The sequence below is a fragment of the Pteronotus mesoamericanus genome, unplaced genomic scaffold (assembly GCF_021234165.1).
Source record: "Pteronotus mesoamericanus isolate MK-2021 breed Mesoamerican mustached bat unplaced genomic scaffold, CSHL_Meso_final scaffold_1066, whole genome shotgun sequence".
In the NCBI taxonomy this organism is placed as follows: Eukaryota; Metazoa; Chordata; class Mammalia; order Chiroptera; family Mormoopidae; genus Pteronotus; species Pteronotus mesoamericanus.
This window is the reverse complement of record NW_026555299.1, coordinates 1,696,571-1,719,551: the sequence shown is the minus strand read 5'-3', so window position 1 is coordinate 1,719,551 and position 22,981 is coordinate 1,696,571. Positions and strand designations below refer to the sequence as shown.

The window sequence follows — 22,981 nt, the reverse complement described above, 5'->3', positions numbered from 1 at the left end:
CGGTGTCAGGGAGGAGATTCTGTGGGATCCAGGCGAACCAGCCGAAGGTTTGGGGGCGGGACCTCGATTGTCCCTCCTCCCTAGGCCCCTCCCCCTCAGGGTGGCCGAGGAGGGTTGCTGAGCGGCCGGCGGCCAGCAGAGGGCGCCGTGGGTGGGTGCCGCAGCGCAACCGAGGGGGCGTGTTCGGCGGCGGGCAGGCAGCAGCCCGGCCAGCTATGCGGGGTCCTGCGGCCCCGGCTGGCGGCACTTCCTGGAGCGGCGGCGGCCGCTTCCCGGGCACCTGGGCGTGGGGCGCGGGGGCGCGCGGCGCGGGGCGGGCAGAGCGAGCGCGCGCCATGCCCGCGGCGGGCGGCGCGGAGCCGGCGTGTTGAGCCCCGGCCGCCGGCCCGGCATGGACGTCTCCCGCGGACCCGCCGCCGGCCGGGGCTAGGGCCGGATGGAGCCGCGGGACGGCAGCCCCGAGGCCCGGAGCAGCGACTCCGAGTCGGCCTCCGCCTCGTCCAGCGGCTCCGAGCGCGACACCTGTCCCGAACCGGACAAGACACCGCGGCGCCTCAGCAAGCGGCGCTTCCCAGGGCTGCGGCTCTTCGGGCACAGGTGAGCGGGGCGGCGGCGGGGCGGACACCGCGAGGCATTCCTTGGCCACTTCGTGCTGACACGGAGTGGAAGTCTCCGCCGCGCACCAGCAGTACGGGCTGTCTTGGCGTGGGCTCCGCGTGGGGGTCATCCCCCAGCGTCCTGGCACCGGCACCGAGCGGGGGGTCATTCCCTGGCACCGGCAACTTGGCGCGCCTCCTTCATGGTACCAAGGCAGGGCCCGCTTCCGACTCTCCAGCAGGGAGACGGGATCACCTCAATCCCCTGGCAGCCGCAGGTAGGGCCTCAGGACTGGTCACTCACCCCTTGTTGGCACTGATAGAACAGGGCCCCTTCTGAGTCTCCTGGCCGCGATGAGGCGGGGGATCTGGGCGCCCCCGGACCTCGGTGGGGTCCCGGTGCCTCCCACCACCTCCTGACATCTGCAGAACATGGTCTTGCTGATACTGTCAGGGCACATGCCTGTCCTGGAGCACTGGTCACTGATTTAATCGTTCAACATTTTAAGCCTCTCCTTGGGGTTGGGGGTGCCTGGCCACCTGTTCTACTGTACTCGTAATTAGCAGAGACCCCAACCCCTATCTCTGCTAGGCAGTAGGCACCTCTCCCCTACCTTTCAGTCCTTTCCTTTCTGGGAAAGGGATGGGGTGGGCTGCAGTCTAGAATCTGTGGGGACTGTTAAAGCTCCATCTTGCCCCCTCCCCCAGCACACCAAATGTCACCATCTTGTGCCTGTTACAGGGCTTTGACCAAGACCCTGGTGAGAAACTGGGGGAGGGTGTGGAAAGATTGAGTGCAGGCAGCTCGTGTCATGTGTGTCGGATTGACTGGGAGCCGCTTCCTGCTGGTGCAGCCCTTGTGTAAGGTGACGGAAGGTGGGGCCTTTGAGTACCCGACCTGGCTCCCTGGACTTTCTCCTGATGGCCCCCTGTCCTCCAGTGGCTGAGGAGTTTGCAGCCAATCAGCTAAGGACCCCAAAGCCAACTCATACTGGACTCTGACCACTTGGAGTCTGCCCAAGGCCTTCCTCTCGCTTTTCTTCAGTTGCCTGGGCTTTGTGGCATCTGGCCCCCTGAGCTTTACCCTGTCTCTTCCCAGGGTAGACTTTACCACTGCTAACATGAGCAGTTTTCTCCAGTTGTGCTGGTTCGCATCCCTGCAGCGCTGACCTGTGCCCTCTGCCTGCCTCCCCCTCGCCAGGGCCCTGCTCTTTGCACCTGCACTGAGTTGCCAAGCACACCCACCTGCAGGTCCGGAGCCTCGCACTGGCAGATGGAGCTCCATGTGCTCTTCTGAAGCCATGAGGGCTTCAATGTCATATAACATGGGGACGGGAGCAAAGCTCGCAGTACCTCTGTTTTGTCACCCACAGCCCTGCAAGATGGAGCGAACAGTTTACACCCAGCTCTGCAGGATGTAGCCTTCAGTGTTCGCAGGCTTCAGAGGGGGAGGGAGGGGCTCCACCAGAGGCTTCCTGTCCCTGCCCACAGGGTACCAAGTATTGGGCTTTTCTGACCCTTGACTGTGCCCCTCGTGAAGGGCACAGGTTTGTGGACGTGGGGATGGACCTCAGGCACATTCAGGAGGAAGAACAAGAAACAAGAAAACCAACAAATACCTTTACATAATTCTCTAAAAGAAGCAGGATAGGTGTTATTTCTCCATTGTCATGGATGAGAAAAACACAGGCTCAAAAAATATAAGTAGTTTTCCCCAGGGTCACATAGCAAAGGGGCAGAGAGAGAGTTTGAACTCTAGTCTGATTCCAAAACCCACATCCCTTTCTCTATATCAGGTTCCCAAGCAGTACGTCACAATGACCTAGGGAGTCGGAGGAAATACAGACTCCTAGGCCTTACCCTTGGCATGTGTGACTGGAGGTGGGACATGAACTTCTTTTTTACAGCCTCCCACGTGTTTTTAATGTGCTACCAATTTTGCAAACCACAGAATTACATCACTCTGGGGATGCTAAGTGATCCAGTAGGCTATTTAATGGGAAGAAAGTCAGAAGCAGCCCCAGAAGCATGCAGGGAGTGTCTCCTGTGTAGCGCCCTGCTCTGGAACAGTGGGGCATTCAGAAAGGAATATATTTGGAAAACCCAGGAGCGTCAGGGTGGGGGCAGTGGAGGAAGAGAGTTTTCCCCTGACAGCCTGGGAGCTCATCGAATCAGATGCCCACTGGGGCTGACCTCCTCCCCTCGTTTTGATTGGGTTTTGACTGGGGGGAGTGAAGACAAACGTTTGGAACAGTGCACCTGCCCGGGGCACCGCCCCTTGAATGCTGTTTATTTAGTCCTGCCATCTTACTGGCTGCCAGTCTCAGGTAAAAGTCCCCAGTTGAAGCCAACCCTTCATCTTTTCCCGAGGCTCCGTGCTCACTCTTCACCTGCTCTTGCTTCTCGGTGGGTATCCTCCTTCTGCATTTCCCCCATCCTGCTCCCTTCCCCTCCCGTGCACACCTCAAACCTTGGGGCTGAGGGGTGTGATAAGTGAGTAGACAGTGGACCTCGGCTCAGCGGTGAAGTTCTATGTATAATCAATTAGCGCTCTCTGCTGTGAGCTTGGGAGGGGTAGAGGTGGTAACTGGGTGGTGCAGCGTATTTGCTTCCCTGGTCCAGTCAGGTAGAACTGCTTCTGAACAGTCTCTTTGGTATCTTTCTTAAGAGTCTTTTCCTTAAAGCCCACCTCAGCCCCTCACAACTGGCTCTACCTTCTTGAAATCTAGGGGGCAACTTGCCCTCTCCCCGTTTTTAGCCCAGTAAGACACAAAGCTGAGTCATGATTCGCCCCTGCTCCATTCCACCCCACCTGTCCTTGCTGGCAACCGGCAGCCCCCTCCTGGAAGAGGAGCTATGGGCCCTGCCCTAATCCCAGAGCATCTGGCTTTTCCTCTCTGCTTGCCATTCACATTCTATTGGCCTAAGGGGTGGTCAGTCAGAAGAGGAGGGATGCTGACTCTGTCCCCTCCTTGTCCTCCCGAGCCCACCTAGAGGGAAGACGCACTTATCCTTTGGCCTGGTCCTGGCAGCCTGACCCTGGGCAGGTCACACAGCATATGGATTAGCTGGTTTTGCACCTCAGGAGCATCCGAACGTCCCTGGCCCTTTAAACATCTCGGCAGAAGGTGCCTGCAGGCCCGGCCCGCAGAGTGTCTGGGAGCCTGCTCACTGGCCCGCCCCCCCTGCCCTTCCTCAGTGCTCAAAGTCAGCGGTTCCCGGAGGGCAGGAAATGCACCTGCGGAACAAGTTTGAAACAATAAGTCCCATTTACAGGTGATGCCACACGGCCCCAAGTGAGCACGGGCCTGGAGTCCAGGTAGGCAGAGGGTGCCCGCCGGGCAGCCTGAGCAGAAGCAGTCCCAGTTTGGGTTGGTTTTGCAATGACTGGGAGGGGATGCCTCACACTCAGAGATGAGAATATCTGCCCGTGGCGCCGGGATGTCTGGAGCAAAAGGAGCCTCTCTGAGCGGTTTGTCTTGCTCAGGCTTATCCTGGGAGTGGCCCAAGTGGCCGAGGGAGGCAGGTGCAGGACAGAGTCCCTGGGTGCCCACCAGTTTGGGAAGAAAAAGAGGCCTCGGTGGCTGATCTGTGCCATCAAGTTCACCTCCCCATCCTGCTCCCCACGCAGTGTCGTGTGCCAGTGCCGAGCTGGCCAAGGTCGGGAGCCAGGGAAGGGGGGACTGTCGCAATCCTCCCTCTGCCGCCCCTCACCCGACCGAGCCTCTGGCTTACAGGTGCAGAAGCAGATGGGCAACTCTTGTCATTTTCTCTCTGTGCAAGGCTCCAGAAAGGTCAGCTCTCAGGATGCAGAGTCACTCAGGACTCTCAAGTTTGCAGAAGAGAGCACGAGAGTGGGTATTTTCCCAGGCAGGGGAGAGGACGGGCTGAGTAACCCTAGTCAGAGAAAGCCTAGGCCCCGGGCGGCTGGAGGTGAGGGGTGGAAAGAGACAGGCCTGCACTCCTCGGCTTCCTGGTGCCCTCTCCAGCATTCACCAGTCACCACCCAAGCAGAAGAGGAGGTGAGAGGGTCCACCTGCCCAGAGGCTTGGCTTGTGCTGGTCTCTAGGAGAAGCAGAGGTTGGATCCCTGTACCCTCCTCACAAAGGCAGGAGAGTTTCAAGGTCCAGAAGCTGATGGGGGAACTTGCCCTGCAGTATCCTAGAGCAACACAAGGGGGCGACAGCCACCATTGTGGGGAGAGCAGGAAAGGAGAGCTGCTCCTTCCTGCTATCCTGTTGCATCAAAGACTTTCAGTGGGTGGACCTGCAGACACCTCCTACTTGTGAGTTACCTGATACTCTGGCTGCCAGGGTGGAGCCAATCAGAATGTAGCAGAAGGCAGGTTGTGTGTGAGCTTCCTTATCACCTGGCCCAACCCCTCCTCTTCCCTGAAGATTGAGGCCCAGTGAGGTGGCCTTGACTGGGCCAAGGTCTCACAGCTAGCTCGGGGTTATCTGGGACCGAGTGCCAGTCCCCTGACTCCAGGCTGATGTCAATGTGTACCATATCGCAGGACCCCAAAGCCTCCCTCATCTGGCACGTTTCAACCTGCCCTCTGCCTCTCCTCCTGGACGCTGCTACTGCCACCAAGCAATTCTCTAAGTCAGCGTGGGAGGGGACAGTGTGGATAAGAAGGGGAAACTGCTGCACTGCATCCAGGCTCACCAGCCCCCCTTCTTCCTCGGTGGGATTGGCGGGGCGCACCCTAGTGGTACCGAGCACTCATTTTTTGCTCCCTTGGATTGCTTCCTGTGTGTTCTGTGTGTGGGGCCCCTGATATCCTTAGGGTGTCGGCTCCACACAGGGCCTGCAGTGTGGTCCTCCACCCCCGTGGTTCTCAGCACAGGGCCTAGGTGACAGTTTCAGGTAGGCAAAGGGCAGGCCAGCGCAGTGACCAATGCCCTGGAGGGGCTGTCATTCTGCCATCGTTCCCTTCTGCCTCCTTCCTCAGCTGTGACTCCAGAGACAAGGTTAGGGGATGCAGAGCAGGTTCGAGTGAGACCAAGGGCCCTGTGGCCCAGGGAGAGGAGGGGGAGGCTGTGATGGGCACTCCCACCCTCCCCTACCTGCCCCTGTGTCCAGGTCAGTGATGGTGCCAGCTCATCTTTCTTCAGCAAATAACGGTTGCCAGAAGCTTTTAAATCCATCAGTTTCATGTAATCCTCAGAACAACCTTGTAGTTAGTTGTTTTTATTCCCATTTTACAGATGAGAAACCAAGGCTCAGAGAAGCCGGGGCATGGCCCAGGATCACACAGCTCTCCCTGGAACCCAAACCCAGGGATCTTCTCACAATGCCAGGCTGCCTTGCTTACTAGCACTCTTTTCTTACTTTTTTTTAATTTTCCCATCCCAAGATGGTGGAGCCTGAAAGAGGGTTTGAGGGCCTATGAGACTGAGTGAGAGAATTTTGCCTCATGTGGGAGTGGAGTAAGACCCATGAAGTGATCTGCTCCTGGAACCCGCAGGAGGACCGTCACCAGGGTCCTGACTTCAGGGGGAGTGAGGCTGGGCTGGGGGAGACCCTTGCGTAGGGAGCCTAGTTGTCATGTGGCTCCCTGGCTGGATCTGGAGTGGAGGAGCAAGTGTGTGACCTTTTCTCTTGCTTTCAAAGTACAGGGAGTAGGAGACTCAAGGGACGTGTTTGAAGGAGCTGCTGATATCACCCTGGGGTTAGTGGGTGGCTTGTGGCCCGGGAGAGGTGCTTAGAAGGAGGGCACAGGGCATGGGCCTCGCCTGTACCCAGCACCTCATGGTGAAAGGTCTGAAAAGAGAGCTTGGGCCCCAGAGCCCTCCCCCTCCACTCTCGACAGCCTCCTCCCCCTTGCTCTGGGCGGGGCGCCAGTTCAGAGCTCCTACTTAGAGGCCCTTCCCCTGCCCGGGCTGAGCCCAATCACAGCACATGCCAAAATAGCTGTCTGGGAGCCTGGGCCTGCTCCGCCCACGCCCCGCATCTCCTGGGTTAACAGCTTGCCTGTCTCTCCGCCCCCCTTCCCCAGCTTGCTGACATTTTACTGAGGTGGGGGCGGTTGTGAAAGGGGGCAAGCTGGATCCTGCTCTCCAGCCCACACAGACACCCCACTGATACAACCTGCCACCCCCTCAGCCTCCTCTGGAAGGCATCCTTTAGGGGGAGACCTTCCTTCCTGTCCCACAGGCATGGGGTTTCTACTAATAGTATGAGGAACGCATGCAGGGTTCCGTGCTATGAGAGACCCAAGGCAACCTCAGAGAGCTGTTCTTCCTCTGGATGTCTTTTTAAAAAATTATTTTGAAATATTTTTGACAGCATTAAGTATTTTGCAATTAGGAAAGTATATAGAATAGCCCTGACTGGTGTGGCTCAGTAGGTTGGGCATCATCTTGCGGACCGGCAGGCCACCAGTTCGATTCCCTGCCAGGGCACATGCCTGGGTTGCAAGCCAGGTCCCAGGTTGGGGGGCGTGTGAGAGGCAACTGATGAATGTTTCTCTCGTACAATGATATTTCCCTTTTCTTTCTCCCTCCCGCGTCTTTTCTCCCTCCCTTCCCATCTCTCTAAAAATAAATAAATAAAATCTTTTTAAAAACTACAAAGTAATATAACACCACCAGTTAGCATGGTCAGATCTAAACCATTATGCCGTATTTGCCTTAGAACTGGAGGCCCCCCAGGCCTCCCTCCCTCGAGGAAACCGCAGTCCTGATTCTTGTGTTTGTGTTTGCCTGTCTTAAACTTCTTCCCTACATAGGAAGCACCCATAGCAACGTATGGTACTGTTTGGTATGGGTTTGCACTGGATTTATTTGCACTTGTACATATTCTGAGTTTTGGGCATTTAACCATCGTGAAACATGAGCTCTAGTGAACCCATTTTAACTGCCATAAATTATTCCTTTTTGTAACTGCACAGCAGCTCATTTGCCCAGTACCCTGTCAGTGGGCATTTAGGTTGTTGACAGTTTTGTTGCCTTTGCAAGCAGCCCTTCCAAAACTGTTTGGTGCCCGGCTCCCGGTGCGTTCTCCCCACCAGGGCTTGGTTACAGGATGGCATGTCTTCAGCTTAGACAGTTGCCAAATTGTGCTCCAAAGTGGTGATCTTAATTTTTAGGCTTCTGGAGTTAGTTTCTTTCTTTAAAGTTTTGATAGACTGAGGAATCGGCCACCAGGAACAAACACTTTCCCTCTCAAGCTTGCAACGGTCCCATGGAGAAGACATGGCAGGTACCCCCCGTTTATCAGATGAGGAGATTGAAGCTCAGGCAGGGTAAGAGACTTGGCTTGAGGTCCAAAAGCTGATCAGAGGCAGAAACCCTCTGGATCTTTACATCCAAATCCTCAGAAAAAGCTGCTGAGATGTTAGGCAGCTTCTTCCTCAAAGCCAGCGGGGAAAACCCCTGAGTGGGGTGCCTGGAACCCTGGGAACAGGGCCGGTCCCCAGGGGCTGACAGCTGGTTGAGAGAAGATCTTCTAGGGGTGGGGGAGGGAGCAATGTGATCAGAAGCTTCAGGAGGGAGGTTAAATTTTGAATGAGGGATGGGGGGCGGGGTGCTGCTCCTGGCAGATGGGGAACGGGAGCCTGCGGCCGACAGAGGAGAAGGCAACAAGAGAGACTGGTCACAAGAGAAGAGGGACATGGGGGCCAGCAGAGGGCTTGTAAGACTCCCATCAGGGGGCTGGGATAGTCGGAGGGGGACCCCATCAGGAGTGGGTTTCTGTGTGTGTCTCAGAGTCACCAGAGCTCAGCCCAAATCAGCAACTCGCCCACCGGTGCTGGCAGGAGGGCCTCAGGAGCTGGCCAGCTGCTGGGTCACCGTGCTGGCCTGCAGCCCTTTGCTCTCAGCGTGATCGATGAGGCTGAACCGGGACCATTCACTTTTTCCTCCATTCACTCTTCAAACCACTTCCAGCACTTCTAGACTCTGGAGATGCAATTACAAGCAATACGTGGTCCCAGGGGCTCACAGCCTCGTAGGGGATACAGACTTGTAAACCAGCGCCGATGGCCTAGAATAACCAAGAGAGGGCCTGAGTGTGGGAGCAGCTAACCTTTGGGAAAGGGGGCTGGGGAGAACTTCCCAGCAGAGCCGATGTCTGAGCCAGCTTTGAAAAGATGAGAGGAACTAGATGAAGGCGCGTTCACGAAACAAGAGGGGAACAGTATTCCCAGTAGAGAGACTACCAAGTGCCAAGTGCACAGACGCAAAGAGACCCACAGCGCTTTGTTTGACAGGAGCATCTAGAGGGGGAGAGGGGGTGGGAGCGCAGACCTGGAGCAGACGCCTGGGTTGCAGTCCCTGCTCTGCCACTTGCTAGCTGTGTGACTGCAGGCAAGGGATATTTTATCCCTTTAGGCCTCAATTTCCTCATCTGTAAAACGGGGAAAATAATTATTTTTTTCTGCAACTGAGTTAATATTTGTAAAACTCTTAGAGCAGTGTCTGGCACAGAGGGAGTTATGTATTTTCAAGTAAAAGGTAAAAACATATGAAAGGAAGGTGACAGAGGAGCTGAGAAGCCTAGTGATTGCTAGGCCCGGGCCTTTGCATTTTGCTCAGCTGACAGTAGAGACCCAGTCAGGGGTAAGTGGGTGCCTTAGAATGAGCTCTGGTGGCAGGGGGAGGACGGCTTGGAGGGGAGGCTCTGCAGCAGGGGTGTCCAGCCTTTGGTGTCTCTGGGCCACACTGGAAGAAGAAGAGTTGTCTTGGGCCACACATTAAATACACAGACACTAACAAAAACTGATGAGCATGAAAGATGTTTTAAGTAAATTTAGAATTTTGCGTTGGGCCTCATTCATAGCCATCCTGGATTGCATGTAGCCCTGGGACTGCATCAGGTATTTGCTCCACAGACATTTCTCCAGGACTTACCAGGAGCCTGACCTTGAAGCAGGGACTCAGGACATGAAGGAGAGACTGTTTCAGCAAGGAGCTCAGAGCTAAGGGTCCTCATCCAGCCCCCACGCATCTGAGGCAACCCCTCCTTTCCCCTCCTCACCCTCCGCCCTTACCCTGTGACTTCCTGTCACCAAATCCTGCTGTCCAGGTTTCATAAGCAAAGCCACAGAGAACACGAAGTGGTAATGGCATTCAGCCCAGAAAGGGGCTTCACCTGTCACCTGTCAGATCCTTTGGAGAGGAGAGGAAGGTGGCTGTTAAAACAAAAGCTGTTGCTATCCCCTGGTGCCCAAACAAAGAAGTGGTCTGGTCCAGCCAGGGCCTTGTGGTTTGGCCCTTGGGTGCGGTACCCGGGGTGGAGGAAGTCCTTCTCTTCCCTTACGGCTTTGGCCCCTCCTCAGCGGAATTCCCTGTTCCTTCCTCCTGAGCTGATCAGCGGTAAACACTGGACTCGCTGCCAGGCACCGAGCTGGGCATACCTAGAGGCACTAGACCTTGCCCCTGGCTTGGCTCCCCAGGAGCTTGTGGTCTGGTGGGTGGGAAGAACGAGGCGTATGGATTTGAAAGAATCAGGACTTCCAGGAGTCCAGTGGTAGAGGAGCAAACGGATAGTGCGAAGTTACCAGTGGGAGGGAAGTATTCTTGGCTGGGGCAGCTGTGAGCAGGTGGGATTTGGATATGAGGTGGGAAAGGAGGCCAGTATTCCAGGCAGACAGGAGGCCACGTGCAGGGACACTGCAGTAAGCTGAGGCCCAGCCAGATGGGGGTGCAGAGAACAGGTCGGCTTGGTTAGCACCGAGGGTCTGTGTCAAGGCATAGGAGGCTGAGCTAGTGCCACACCACAGAAGCCACATTTGCCAGACGAGGATTTGGAATTTTTTGCTGGATCAGGGGTTCCAGGTATTTTGCGGGGGCCAGAGGAGGTGAGAGCTAGACCTTTTCGGGGATTGGTGAGGTCAAAACCATTTTCATAATAATACATTTAGAGCTGCCATGGTGTGAACCCTTTCCGCTGTGCTAATACCTGTGCCGATGTGCGAAAGCGATTGTGGGTGAAACGCCTGGGGCCTTGGCGCAGGTCAAGGCAGCGGCCCGACGTGCACCGGTAGCCGCCGTATCGTATCGTCACACTCCCAACAAAACCCCGGAAATACGGTAGAAGGTGCTGATTTTATAAAGCCTAGATTGTTGAGTATGTGTCTTTTTAAATATTCTGTGTGAACAAATGTGAAATACACATAAGGCACTCCAAACTCTCATGGTTGTCTTGAAAAGCACTTTCGCAAGCTGTACTTAGTCACTTTTTTTAAGGGACACCATTTTAACTTGAAAGAACACCTGACAGACAAAACTCTTCCAAGGTGGGTATTTGGCAGACATTTTCTCAAAATGAATGAAGTGAGCTTGTCACTTCAAAAACAGTATCAGTATTTGTTGCTACTGATAAAAAGTGAGCTTTTGAGTGAAAATTACATTTTGGAAACCTTGTATCCACTATCTAGCCTGGCTGACAGCTAGCTTCCCAAGACTTAAAGTCTTCTAATGAGATCACTGGTGATTGTTAGCAGGTGTGATTTTTTTTTATATTGTATAATGAAATATATCAACATTTAGAAGATCTTCATAATTCAGTAAAGCAATGTTTTCCAGTGACTGATGGCTGATGTTACAAAACTCAAAATGCAAGAAAGAGCAGTGAAAAGTCTGTTGGTTTCAGATTCCACATAGCCACTAACCTTTAAGAAACTACCACTTGTCATATTTTTATGTAGCAGCAAAGAAGAATATCCATAATATCATTGCTTGAAAAGACTTTGAAAATAATCCTTCCTTTTCTAACTGCCATCAGTGTGAGGCAGAATTTTCTTCATACACTTCAACCAAAACAGTATATAGTAACATTAATGACAGAGGCAGCTACAAGCATCCAGCTGTATTTTATTGAGGCAGACATGAAAGAGGTTTGAGAAAATTAAAACATGCTACCCTTCTCATTGGTGTTTTTGTTTTAGAAAATACAGTTTATTTTTCATAAAAGTATGTCACTTGTATTAACATGTAATGGGCTTATTGTTTTTAAACAAGTTCATATTTTAAACATTTCTCAACTTTAATTTCTAATATGGTAAATATTAATAGCTATAACCTGGACAAACAAAACCTTTTGGGGATCATCAGTAATTTTCAAGAGTGTAAAGAGGGTTCTGGGACCAGGAAGTTTGAGAGCTGCCACTCTACACCCTGGGGAGCCAGGAAGATAAGAGGGCAGCGGCTTGCTGGGCAGGATGGGTGTGCCACAGGCTGCCCCCCCCCCCCCCGGGCACCGGGCACCGGCCCGTGCGGCTCCGACAGGCCCTCTTGGCAGGGCTTGGGGACCCGAGCACGGGAGTCCCGGCTCAGCCCCCAGCCTCCGCGCCGTCCCTGTCGCTGGGACGGTACTGCTGCCCTCCCAGGGGGACGACAAGCCTCCAACCTGATAATACTAGTAAAAGGGCCTTTGTAAGGTGTGAACCTCTCGGCATTTATTTTTGTGGGATTTGTTTTTTTCCGGAGCCACTGCTTAACTATCTCAGACACTGTCCTCAGACCCCCAGAATTCTGTCCAGTGGGTGCGAGAAGGCTTTAGGTGGCCGGGAGAGGAGGCTGCCCGGACCCCTTCTCCCTCCCCAGGCCTTCCCCCACCCCGCCCCTGAGCAGAGGCAGGGGCTGCACTGTAACTGGTAGAGGGGAAGCTGTCACTCGGCCTGGCTCTGGGGACTGTGGGATGAGAAGCCGGTAGGCAAGGCCGTGTGTGTGTTGTGTGTGTGTGCACGCACGCGTGTCCCTCTGTCTGCCCATCTGCCCGCCCGCCTGCTTGCTGCAGGGCCTGGAGCGGCCACTGGGAGAGGAAGTGCAGTCGGTTACCAATCGGGTTATTTTCATAACGGCTGTCTGTCTCAGGCTGGGGGGAGGAGAGCGGCGAGGGGGAGGGCGCAGAGGAGCAGCCACAGCCTCTGGCTCTCCAAACTAGGACTCGCCCAGCCGGAGGCTGGCAGCCGGGAGCTGGAGCCAGAGCCAGGGCTCTCCTGCCCCAGGGACCCCAGCCCCACTCGCTCGCCCACCTCCTGCCTGCTGCCCTGCCTTCAGATCAGGTCAAGGGGGCTCCCCCAACCCTTCCTTGTCTTCTGCTTCCTCCCTCTTGCATCGGCCAGGGTGGGTCTAGGGAGGGGTGGGTCAGGGTGGGCCCAGGCACCACCATCCCTGGAAAGGCTCCTGAAGCTGAGGGAAAGGGAAAGGGAAAGGGAAAGGGGGCGCGGAGCGGGAGGGAATGCCTGCCCGTGCCAGGGCAGGCCCTGCAGAGGGGAGCATTACCAACCTGGTTGCCTCCTTTACCTCGCAGGCCCACCTGCTCCCCGCTGTGCACTTTTGTTTTGTTTTATTTTATTTTGTTTTTGGCAGGATCTCCTTAGCAAGTAGAAGTGGGGAAGTTGGGACCCTACCTCCCCAGCCCTCAGACAGGCCTCCCTTCTAGCTATTCCCACTTGGGAGCAGAGCGGCCAAAGAGGGCTGCTGGGAGCAGGGTCCTGCCCGCCGCATGGAGCGGGCACTCTGCCTGAATCCCACGGGGTGGGGGTGGGGGTGTGTGTGCAAGCACTTCAGGAGGCAGAGGAGTCCCAGGGGCCAGGCCTGGTACTGGGGCAGCAGACATTCCTCGTAGCCTGAGCAGACACCCAGGTGGCTCTGACTGTCGGGCTCTGTTCCTCATATGGTGGCTGGTGGTCATCCTGGGTACTCCTGCTTCCCTTTCTGGGTTCCCACCCCCACCACGGGCAGAGACAAACCCCAGGAGGTGGCATGATCCACATTCCTGGCGCCTGCTGTGGGTGTTGGCCCTGCCGTGCCCCTGCTCTCTGCCAGGTATTGTATCATCAGGTGCTTTATACCACCATCTCGTCAGAACGTCCCTTATATCAGCCCTCTGAACTCGGTGGTATCGTCCCATTTTGCAGATGAGAACACTGAGACTCAGAAGGTTAGTTGCTGAGCCCAGGAAAGCAGTGGCAACTACAGGATTCCCAAGCCTTCGGGCTTTTCCACTTGAAGCTGACACGGAGAGTGAGATAGCCTGTGCTGGGAGGCTGAGGATCCTGTCCACTCGCTCCCTGCTGGCCGCAGCAGTCGGGCGCAGGGCCAGACCGCACCATGCATGTCCCTTCTGCGGGGGCCTGGGCCCTTCTCAGGCCCCCCAGAGCCAGCTGGAGATGGAGAGGGCCCATGAGTCTTTCCCACCCTGTCTCCTCGGGGTGTGACAGGCTGCCCCCAGGTCCCCCACCGGGAGGCTGAGAAGCGGCCTCTGCTGTTGGTGTCAGAACCCTGTGGGGCCCCTTCGGTGTGCGGAAGGTGACAGCATGAGGTGAGAAGCAGCTTCAGCCCAGAGCCGTGCTGTGGGAACAGGCTGCTGGGCCAGGCGAGGGCACAGCTGGGCCAGGCCCAAGGCCAGGCTGGGCTTCTGAGCAGACCCAAGGGAGGCCTCAGCAGAGTTAGGAAGTCAGGAGTCAGGCGGTTGCTGACCAGAGGACAGAGGTTTCTATGGAGACCAGAGGAACAGGAAGCTTGGCCCCTGGCGAGGGGTGGGGGGGGCAGGGAAGGGGGCTTTGGGGACACAGAAACTTGGGTGCCTGGCAGGAGAGCTTGTCATAAAATGTCAAATTAGCCAGTCTAACTGCCTCCTTGGACAAATAGAGAAACTGGGGTCTGTGAAGGGACAGCTTTGCGTGTAGTCACACGGCCCTGGCCTGGCCCGCCTTGCTCCCCACTCTGAGTGACTGCACCATCAGATAGCTGAGGAGACTCCTGGACAGATGTGGACTTGGGCTGCCCGGCAGCCTGTGGGCCAGAGCACTGCGGAAGCCACCCCGTGCTGTGCGTCGTGAGCAGGCGTGTGCAAGTGACCTCTTCCTCCGGGCCCCTCTTGTCGGTGTGAGCCTGGGGCAGCAGCAGGGCCCAGCCGTCACCACTGCCCACAGAGCGCCTGCAGCACCTCCCCCACCCCCACTGACTGTGGCCTTTTGTTTTCTGGGTGACATTAGCATCAGGCGGTGTGTCCGGGTGACTAATCTGCAGGCCGTGCAGCTGTCACAGGGCAGCCTGACCAGACAAGTAAGGAAAGCCGACACCCTGGGGGGGCGCTGGCAGGCCAGCGCCCTGGCAGCGGCCGGTTGCTGGGCCTTCAAGGCCCTCTTCCCCTGCGCGGAGCAGACCTGAGTCAGGCAGATGGGCCAGACCCCTCTCTGCCACTGGCCGCTGTGTGACCCAGGGCGCGTTACTGCCATTGTAATGGAGCCGTCGGCCCTGCCTGCCTCACAGACTTGTGGCAGGGGTCCGAGGAGATGGTGAATGCAAGTGCTTAGCCCAGGGCCTGTCGCATAGTAGGTGTTCAAGAAGTGGGGCTATTGTGGTCCTTATGGCCCCTTCCCTATCCCATTCCACCTTAGCCCCAGTCTCATGGCCCAAGAGGAGAGACCCTCCTTCCACTGCATCTCTGGGGCGCAGGCTTTATACCTTCAGGCAGACTTGAGTTCCGACACTGGCTGTACGCTGACTAGCTGTGGACCTTGGACAGGTTACTTCTTTGAGCCTCCGTTTCCCATCAGGAACGTGACATGACACAGTACCTACCTATTCTTTAGGGTTGCTGTGGTTTATAAAATGATATATGTGCTGATCAAGTGCTCAACACAGCGCCTGACACATGTGGACACTCAGTAGATGTTAACCGGGATGGTATCGATTTTAGGAGGCAGCCAAGAGCTCTCTCCCCGCAGAGCTCACCTCCTGCCTGTTCCCTGTCACCTGCAGGGGCTGGCACCTATACGGGGCAGAGAGCTAGAGCTGAGAGTCTCAAACGCCGCTTGCCCAGGCATGGCTGCCAGCACTGCTCTCTGATCACAGGAGCTCAGACACTTCGGCCCCAGTCCCCCTCCCCTTCAGTACCCTTGTACCCATTCAGGGCTCGGCCTGACTCTGCCTGTCCTGACACAGTAGCAAATCAAAGAGTGAGTGGGTGGGTAGGTGGGCGGGAGGAGCAGGTGCTAGATGTGTGGCCAGGCCTGACTCCTCGGGCCCATCATTTTCCGCCGTTTGCCCAGGCCTCTCACCCTCTGCGTCTGACGTCTGCCAGTCCCAGGCAGACGTCTCATGGCCGTGACTCAGACCTCCCTGTGGCCGTCAGGGCCCGGGAGAGTGCCTGATGGAGAGACACAAGCATCCCTGGGCACTCTGGAGGCCTCTTGCTAGCTATGGCCTCCTGCTATTCCCCCGCTGTTAGGGGGAGAGAAGTGTCGTGAAGAAGGGGTGGCAGGAACAGGTGAGCTGGCAAAGGAAGCAGAGCACGTGTTCAGGGTAGGTTAGGGGCGGATGGTTTCAGCAAGGATGGTCGCCAAGGGTCCTGCCTCCTTGAACGTGGCTCAGGGCAGCTCAGTGTTTGGTGTTGTGAGTTGGGGCTCCTAGCAGTGGCCTAGGATAAGGTGCAGTTCACAGGCACCCTCTAGCAGAGCTGGATGGGTTTTCAGACATCACCCAGTACCTTCACACAGGGGAGGTCCGAACTGTGCCTCCGAGTGAGACAGAGCAGCCTAGTTCCAGAAAAGTCCTTACCGTCAGCCCCTCAAAGATAGACATACACTCAAAGCCAGAATCCAGACAGCTTTTCTCTTGGCGTCCCAATACGAAGGCCTCCTGGTTGAAGACTGGGGTGGGTCCCTCCCTGCAGCCGCCTCTCCAGTCCTCTGAGGGCCTCATGCGCCCAGGGTGCTGTGATCCCTGAGGCAGAGGTCATACCTGCTCCATTTGTAAACGCCACTTGCAGCCCGACACCGAGACTGGGGTGGAGAGTCAGGGCATCTTACCAGGACCGAGTTTCTTTGCAGAGAGCCTTGTTTTATTGTCATGCCTGGTGTGTGCCATGTCCTGGGTGGGGGGAACCTAAACCTAACTCACTCCTTGTTTATGGCAAAACGAAGACCTGATGAGAAGGAAAGCCCGCCCCCTGCCCCTCAGTCTGTCTGGGCCAACTCCAAACTGGAACCCAGAACTCCAGACTTCAGTTCTCTTCTCTTTTCTGTCAGCTTCAGGCAAGAGTCGAAGTCCTTTAGGCCAGAACTTTGTGGATTATGGTGCCCGGACCGGGGGTGCCAGGTTGGGTAGCTGGAAACCCCCTCCTACCCGTTACTCCTGGGGCAGCCCAGAGGTATAACTGCGAAGAGCACAGTGCCCCCAATGGTGGGAAATGTGGGCTCCACTGAGGATTCTCTGGTCCCTCAAGCACCCTATTTACTGAGACAAGAGGCCAACCGCCCCTCCCCCAAGTGTCTCCTCTCAGCTCAAAGGGTAGAGGCTATGGCTGGGCTCCTGGGCACAGGATGGGCCATGGCTCAGCCCAGCTCCTGATGTTCCTGGTCTCTGTGCCCAACAGGCACCCACCTGCCCCTGCATGGAGACCTTTTTTAGGAGACACCTCCAGCGGATGGCGCCAGGCCTTGGAGAGGGGCAGCGGAGGTCCAGTGGTGTGGGGCTGCCAACGGGCAAGGCCCGGCGCCGGTCCCCTGCTGGGCAGGCCTCCTCCTCGCTGGCGCAGCGGCGCCGCTCCAGTGCACAGCTCCAGGGCTGCCTCCTGGGCTGCAGGATGCAGGCCCGGGGCACCAGCTGCCGCCGCCGCTCCAGCACCGCACCCCCCGCCCGCAACCCCCGCTTCATTGTGGGTGAGGTGCCCACTCCCCCGCCTGCCACTGTTGGGGCTCAGCTTCTGGGTGCACCCCTGCTGCTGGCTGGGCTTGTGGGCATGAGTGAGGAGGAGGAGGAGGAGGAGGAGGAGGGAGTCCAGGAGGAGGATGTGACAGTTGGAGCATTGAGTACCACCCAGCAAGGCACCAAAACACCAGGGCCACTCAGACACCAGGGTGCCCGGACCCTGCTGCCAGTGCCCTGTTGCCTACGTGGGCGCCAGGCCTCCTCCCACCTGCTCCCTGCTGACGCGGTATACGACCGCGCCCTCTGGGGCCTGCATGGTTACTATCGTCGCCTCAGCCAGCAGCGACCCTCAGGCCAGCACCTTGGCCCTGGGGGCCGAAGAGCCTCAGGCACCACAGCCAGCCCCGTGCTGCCCGCCCGTGTGTGCCCACTCTCCCGCAGGCGCCAGGTAGCCCTACGGCGCAAGTCGGCCGGACCCCAGGCCTGGAGCGCCCTGCTTGCGTAGGTATAGCTGTGGCCAGCAGGGCAAGTGGTGCGGCTTCCGAGGGGGCCGGCGTGGAGCGAGGGCCTCAGGGCTCTGCCTGGCCGGAGGGTAACCTGCTTTGGAACAGCGCGCCTCAGGAGCGCTGCGAGGAAGGCTGAGTCTCCTGAGGGAATCCAAGGATCCTCTCAGAGTCAGGCTGCTGGGACTGGGACTGGGGCGGGGGCGGTGTTGTCCCCGACTCTCCCTATTGCTGTCCCTGACTTGGCCTTGGGTTGAGGTCACAGTGAGGGCAGAGGTCCCAGGTGGGGGAGGGAAAAAAGCAGAGAGGCCAAGTGCTCTGCTGGCCTCAGCTGTCTCCTTTTCTATAGGAAAGCCATCACCAAGTCAGGCCTCCAGCACCTGGCACCCCCGCCGCCTGCTCACGGGGCCCTATGCGGCGAGCCAGAGCGGCAGATCCGGAGCACTGTGGACTGGAGTGTGAGTGGCTGGGTGCCGGGCAGGGGGGGGCAGATGGGAGCCAGTCCCCACGGGGCTCTGGGCCACAAGAGCAGTTGGGAGTGGAGGTACTAGGCGCAGCCGCGAGAGGTGCCACTGGGCCTGTGGGGTCAGAGCACACCTCCTGGGGGGGCCATGTTTGGGCCAAGTCCTTGAGAGCAGGGACAGTGGGGAAAAGAGGATGGAGCAAAGTGGATCAAGGCTGGAGCAGGTTTCTCTTGGGTGAGAGGGTTGGTGGGCCAGGGCAGGGGCTGATTGGTGAGTTGGGTGACAGTATGCTGCACTGAGGTGTGCACTGAGTATGCTTATCCCACGGTCTAGGAGTCGGCGACATATGGGGAGCACATCTGGTTCGAGACCAATGTTTCTGGGGACTTCTGCTATGTTGGGGAGCAGTACTGTGTAGCTAAGATGCTGGTGAGTGAGCTGTGTGCAGCATGCTGCCCCCTGGTGGTGGAGCCAGATCCAGAAGCCTATAGGCCAACCCCTGCTGACTTGACCGCTGCAGCCCCTTCCAGTGGAAGGTGGGAACAGGGCTCCTACCTGAGTGCCCTTGCTGTGGACTGTCTGAGGATGGCGAGAGGAACGGGAGCCGTGTCCCGATGCCAAGAGTCAAGGGTGGGGGTTCCTGGAGCACACAGGGCAGATGTGCTGGGGTAGACGCGAGGATTTCTCTGCCTGCCCTTGGAGTGGCATCCCAGGTGGAGTTACCTGGTGCCTCAGGGGCCCTCTCTTTGCTACAGCAGAAATCAGTGCCCCGGAGAAAGTGTGCAGCCTGCAAGATCGTGGTGCACACCCCCTGCATCGAACAGCTGGAGAAGGTGAGTGGGCTTGCTCAGCCTCCCCCCCATCCCCTTTGGGTGTGAAAGCCCTGCCAGAGCACACACGTGTGTGTGCACACAACATATGAGCACTGCCTGCCAGGGGTGCCCGGTGTGGGTAGTGGTGAAGGGCCAAGCGCCAGCGAGCCAAAATGCCCACATTTGAATCCCGGCTTCCCCACTTTATTATCTGCCATATCCCCACTGCCCAGAGCGGGGCACATTGACTCTTACTTAACAGGAGTTAATAAACAATGGCCATGGCACCACTTGATCCGTACCCAACCCAGCACTTAGAGGGGGCCATTGCCTTGCTGAAGCTGCATAACTCTGCCGCAGCAGGCTCAGTCTCAAAACCTGAGTCTGCCCCACACAATGTCGCTGTAGAGACCTTTCCCCAAAGCCTGCCGTCCACAGTGCAGTGTGTCTGCAGCTGGGGGCTTGGCTGGGCCCGCGCTTCTCCAAGGAGGCACGGGAATGCCGCGCGGGAGGATCCAGGCAGAAGGTAGGGGCTGCCATAACCGTCCGGGTGCCCCGGGCAGAAGCCCTGACCAGCCCACGGGAAAGCCGGTAGGATTAGGAATGAACAAATGATTTGTAGAATGAAGCTTCTCCACGACTTAGCTAAGGGTGAAGCAGGGACACTTAGGAAAAGAGGAACAAAAGCAGCCACAAGCATTATAGAGCCTTCACCACCCCTAACAGTGAAAGTCAAACCAGGGTTCCACAGACCGGCTAAAAGTCTCCAGGGGCCAGTCAACACACTGTGAAGGCAAGCACTGCGGTGCCCGCGGGCACCCCGGCTGGGAGCGCGGGAGGCCAAGGGAGAATCTCGGAGGCAGCCGCGGTGCCACTCCCGCAGGGGAGACTGGGGGAGCGGAGGCAGGATGCAGGAGGGTCTCTAAGAGGTGCCCCACGTCCCGAGGCTCCCTGAGTGATTTGGAGCTATTCCTGCCTTGTGAGGATGACTCCAAGAGGCCCCCTCCTGCAGGGGGCGGCCACATGCGGACCCTGAAGGGAGGGTCTGACAGTTTCATGGTCACTAATCTTTCACAGATAAATTTTCGCTGTAAGCCGTCCTTCCGTGAATCAGGGTCCAGGAATGTCCGTGAGGTAAGTGCCTATGATAGTTTAGGGGCAAGGAGATCCCAAGTCTCCTGAGTGGACATCTCTGAGTGTCTTCTGAGAGCAGAGGGCTCAGCTCTCTCTAGGCTGTTCCGGGACCCAGGGCGGTGCAAGGGATGAGGACTGGCTGGCCCTGCCTTCAGAGGGGGTGGGGGGTGGGGTACCGTGTGCTTCCATGTGCCTCTGTCCCTCCTGAGCCTCAGTCCTGCCCTGGGCCACAGAGAGACGTTTCCAGGTCCTTCACCTCATGCACAGCTTCTGGCAGCCCCCGTTCCTCATCATTGATATATTGAGGGGTGCAGGCCATGCTCAGGGTTTGTTCCTTCCACCGCTCGCTCACTCCAGTGACACTTCTCTCCTCCTCCGCCAGCCAACCTTTGTGCGGCACCACTGGGTGCACAGGCGACGCCAGGATGGCAAGTGTCGGCACTGTGGGAAGGTGAGAGGCTCTGCCCCTGGGCGTCAGCTGGCCTGCTACTCATTGGACCTGGGCTCTGCGGCCCCCGAGCCGCGCTCCGTGTATACTGTGTGGACCGCCCATCACCGTGTCCCTGTAGTACAGAGTCCCAGAGCTCACTCTTAGCCAGGTCGCAGTGCGCAGCCAGTGCCAAAGGCCCCTAGTCTCTGGGCTGAGCAGGGAGGGAGCGTTTCTTCTAGTGCAGGGTCTTTGGACTGCCTTGGTCATGACTGAGCCCTCTGAGAACCCTGGGGACTGAGTCTTTAGTTCAGGTGTTTGTTGAGTGCCTTTTGGGTATGGAGCGCTGAGCTGGGCGGTGGGTGTCTGCTCTCGTGGAGGAGGGTGTAGCTGGACGACACACTGCAGGTAGCCTTCCCAAGCGCCATCCGCACAATTTTGTTCAATTGTTCATTGTTTACTTGTCTGTCTCCCTCTGTGAACATAGGTTCTGAATTCCCCCTTTCCTCCATTGACTCTGCCCAGCACTGTGTCTGGCATGTAGCGGGCCTTCAATAAACGTGGCGTGCACAAGGGAATGACCAGGGGGCCTTGCTGGGGCTGTGGTTGGGAAGGAGGGCCGCTGAGGGGGCAGGAGTTGGCTGCGGCCCCTCCGGCAGGGCTCGTGTGCACACCCACCACTCTGCAGTTAGCTTCAGAGGCACAGGCCCCTGGCTGAACCTCCTTGCCTTAAGGGCTTATTTTATAGTTTTCTTAATCTTTAAAAATGTGCTCAATCTTCCCATATGGAGAGAGGGTGACGACAGAAGAGGGGCTGTGTCTGCCGCTCGGGGCCTGGCCCCTGGTGCCCCAACTACCCTGTCCGCCCTAGGGCTTCCAGCAGAAGTTCACCTTCCACAGCAAGGAGATCGTGGCCATCAGTTGCTCCTGGTGCAAGCAAGCAGTGAGTGGCACCCACCCTGCCCCCACAGGCTGTCCCTCTGCGGCGCTGGGTGGGGTCCCAGGGCTCAGCTCAGCACAGCTCAGCTCTGCCCCCTCCCCCCTAGTACCACAGCAAGGTGTCCTGCTTCATGCTGCAGCAGATCGAGGAGCCGTGTTCCCTGGGGGCCCACGCGGCCGTGGTCATCCCGCCCACCTGGATCCTCCGTGCCCGCAGGCCCCAGGTGAGTCCTGCTTGCACCCTAGATACCCCTCACACATGTGGGGTCTGCCAGCCACCCCAGCCTGCTCACCTTGTCACCAATGCCTCTGCTTCCCTTGCAGAACACCCTCAAGGCAAGCAAGAAGAAAAAGAGAGCATCCTTCAAGAGGAAATCCAGCAAGAAAGGCCCCGAGGTTAGACCTGGGGCCAGGCAGGCAGCTGAAGGGGACAGGAGAGAGGGCCCAGGACACAGGGCTTCTTGGACAAGCCCCTGGGCTGATGCCATTGGCTCAGACCTTGGTGGGTCAGTTTTGGCTCTAGGGCCCTGAAGAGGGTGGAAGGTCAGATCCAAATTGCCTCTCTATGGCCAGGCACGCCATAAGGTCTGACACAGAGGTGGCACGTGAGGGGCGCCCAGGAGGGGCACTGCTGAGCATGGGGTAGGGCCCTCCAGGGTGGGAAGGAGCCTTACAGGCGCTCTCTGTCTCCAAGGAGGGCCGCTGGAGACCCTTCATCATCAGGCCCACCCCGTCGCCCCTCATGAAGCCCCTGCTGGTGTTTGTGAACCCCAAGAGTGGGGGCAACCAGGTACGCACAGCCTCCTTGCTTCACAGAGAGCCTGTGGGGAGGCGTGATGTCAAGGTTCTGGCCCCTCTTCACCCCGGAACCCACAGGTTTCTGCCCCATCTCTCCTTCCCGGGGATCCTGAGGAAAATCTAATCCTGTCTTCACCCCTCGCCTCTCATTGAGCCTGATTCCCACAGCCTTGTCCCTGTCCCTGTCTCAGCCCGCCACCCCTGACCCTCTTCACTCCTGGTCCCCCACAGGGTGCAAAAATCATCCAGTCCTTCCTCTGGTATCTCAATCCCCGACAAGTCTTTGACCTCAGCCAGGGAGGGCCCAAGGAAGCGTAAGTACTGGCGAAGGCTCTGTGGGGACAGTGGCAGGGGCTGGCCTGGTGCTCGGGGCCCGGCCTGGAGCTGCAGGTCCTGTCCACATAGCCTGACCCGTTCCCGTCTCCTGACCCCAGGCTGGAGATGTACCGCAAAGTGCACAACCTGCGGATCCTGGCGTGCGGGGGCGATGGCACGGTGAGTTCTGCCTCTCCTGGGCCTGGGGCTGGGCCCGGGCCCGGCCAGCCTGACCTGGCCTCTCTGCTCTGCCCACTCCAGGTCGGCTGGATCCTCTCCACCCTGGACCAGCTGCGCTTAAAACCGCCACCGCCTGTTGCCATCCTGCCCCTGGGCACTGGCAACGACTTGGCTCGCACCCTCAACTGGGGCGGGGTGAGAAC

At 57.7% G+C, this 22,981-nt stretch overlaps 1 protein-coding gene across 8 annotated transcripts in view; it reads left to right on the top strand.

Moving 5' to 3' along the window:
* DGKZ (diacylglycerol kinase zeta) overlaps positions 1-22,981 on the top strand; it is a 41,588-nt gene that overhangs the window by 11,363 nt on the left and 7,244 nt on the right. For 2 of the 8 annotated variants that reach the window (XM_054587088.1, XM_054587087.1), the window contains exons 1-13: positions 317-597; positions 18,059-18,167; positions 18,507-18,602; positions 18,929-19,006; positions 20,063-20,119; positions 20,502-20,570; positions 21,418-21,489; positions 21,593-21,709; positions 21,810-21,881; positions 22,180-22,275; positions 22,515-22,597; positions 22,718-22,778; positions 22,860-22,973. In XM_054587088.1, the coding sequence (XP_054443063.1) occupies positions 437-597; positions 18,059-18,167; positions 18,507-18,602; positions 18,929-19,006; positions 20,063-20,119; positions 20,502-20,570; positions 21,418-21,489; positions 21,593-21,709; positions 21,810-21,881; positions 22,180-22,275; positions 22,515-22,597; positions 22,718-22,778; positions 22,860-22,973 (1,185 nt within the window). In that variant the 5' untranslated portion in view covers positions 317-436. Of the gene's footprint in view, positions 1-316; positions 598-12,473; positions 12,610-14,124; positions 17,708-18,058; positions 18,168-18,506; positions 18,603-18,928; positions 19,007-20,062; positions 20,120-20,501; positions 20,571-21,417; positions 21,490-21,592; positions 21,710-21,809; positions 21,882-22,179; positions 22,276-22,514; positions 22,598-22,717; positions 22,779-22,859; positions 22,974-22,981 lie in introns of those variants that run through there. The other 6 variants (XM_054587085.1, XM_054587083.1, XM_054587081.1 and 3 more) reach the window with 5 other exon arrangements.